We start from the raw sequence: 1,709 nt of genomic DNA on the forward strand, positions 1-1,709 counted from the left end.
CAATGTACAGATGAAATGTAATTTTATAAATAATTTCTAAACATTGTAAATATGAGAGATGCAAGAAGGAATAAATAAATAAATAAACAAATAAATAAATAAGCAAACAATAAATAAATAACATCAGGTCAGTCATCGCTTAGGGACTGATGACCCTGCAGCTGAATACATTTATATAGACTTGCTTATTACTACTGACAAAGTAATGGCTGAAGTAATTCAATAAATTTTGTGTCTAAAGCAGAAATAAGAGCCTTCTGAAATGACCAAAGATGAATGTGCAAGGGTGTTATGGTATTTTCGTCAACGAGAATCATTTCAAGGTGATCCCAGGTCTCCATCCATAATGTGTAACTTTTCTTGCAAGTTGGTTGATGAAGACAAGGATCTCATGATTTCCACTCTGACAATTTCCCAGGCACAGTCACTGTATTTCTTCTCTTTCAGGTAGAGGTGGATTCCCTGGAAGTACCTTTTCACGGCCAGTGTGGGGTCCACCATCCCCAGGGCAGATTCTTCCTCTCCCATCACCTGCCGCAAGCAGGTGTCCAGGTCCTCCAGCTGCTTATGGAGTCCAGTGCAGAGTCTGTCCAGGAGGGTGGTGTCCCAGGCAGCAGAGGAGTGCTCTGTGTGGAAGAGGTTGAAGATCTGCTGGAGCATCTCATGGAGGACAAAGGTGGCCTGAGCCTTCTGGAACTGGGTGCCGTCTGCCACCTCCTGGGGAAAACTGAAGTCTTTTCTGTCCTTCAGACAGAAGCGAGGAGAGATTCTCCTCATTTGACCCAGAAGCACGAAGTTCTTCCTGCTAAGCAGCACGTGGTCCTGAGACAGGTCACAGCCCAGAGATCCGCCAGGGCCGTAGCTGAACACCACGAGGGCGGCGGCTAGTAGAGAGAATATGAAGGCCATGGGGCAAACGAGGCTGCTGCTGGCCTGGCTGCGACGGGCGTCTGGGGAACCTTGGGAGTAGGTTCTCTGATAACATCCTTTCTAAGCATGGCTTTTAAATAGGGAAGACAGTTTCCATTTTCTGAAAATTTCCCTCTACTTTCACTTCTACTTTGTGTTTTCATTTAGATATTTTCTGTTTGACCTGAGAAGATGTAATCAATCTAAACTCTTAATTTACAATAGAAGTTTAATTTTCCCACTAAACTTTGGATGTGTCAATCCAAATGGATATCAATTAAATGAGAAACTAATTAAAGGCTGAAGTATATGTAGGTATGTAAAGATTCATAGATATGCACATACTTATGTATACCTTTTAATATGTATAAATATTGCTCATCTGTGTGTTAGTAACAAAATTTGTCCTTGATTCTGAACTACATTTTTACCATCCTTACTTTATACATAGGAAGTTGGGGTCCCTCAGCCCTATAGGTTTCTGTATTATATTAAGTAATTACCAGACCACGCATGGTAAATATGCTGTTTAGAACCAAAGAGTGGTTTTGTTTTCTGTTTTATTCAGAGCAGAGGCTTATGATTACCTGTGAACAAGCTTCTCGGGTGTTTCTCTTCTTTCTAGAATGCATTCATTCAGGTTCCTGAGGTTAGTCTTTACTGGGGCCACAAGGTCAGAACGAACATACTAGACGTCACCCTTTCTTCCCACCATTTTCTTGCAGGAGACCTATAGTGCTGCACAGGCTGTGCCAATACCCTCTGCAGGCATCCTGGTTCTTTTCTGGTGTGTGTAGGTG

The 1,709-nt window shown here is 42.2% G+C and overlaps 1 protein-coding gene across 1 annotated transcript; it reads right to left on the reverse strand.

Moving 5' to 3' along the window:
• Nucleotides 1–318: 318 nt before the first annotated feature.
• Nucleotides 319–1,036, reverse strand: LOC130844119 (interferon omega-1-like). Its single transcript, XM_057720215.1, has one exon. It carries the CDS (start codon nucleotides 907–909, stop codon nucleotides 319–321), a length of 591 nt encoding a protein of 196 aa, XP_057576198.1. The 5' UTR covers nucleotides 910–1,036.
• Nucleotides 1,037–1,709: the final 673 nt, after the last annotated feature.

Source organism: Hippopotamus amphibius, chromosome 2, assembly GCF_030028045.1.
Source record: "Hippopotamus amphibius kiboko isolate mHipAmp2 chromosome 2, mHipAmp2.hap2, whole genome shotgun sequence".
Taxonomy (NCBI): Eukaryota; Metazoa; Chordata; class Mammalia; order Artiodactyla; family Hippopotamidae; genus Hippopotamus; species Hippopotamus amphibius.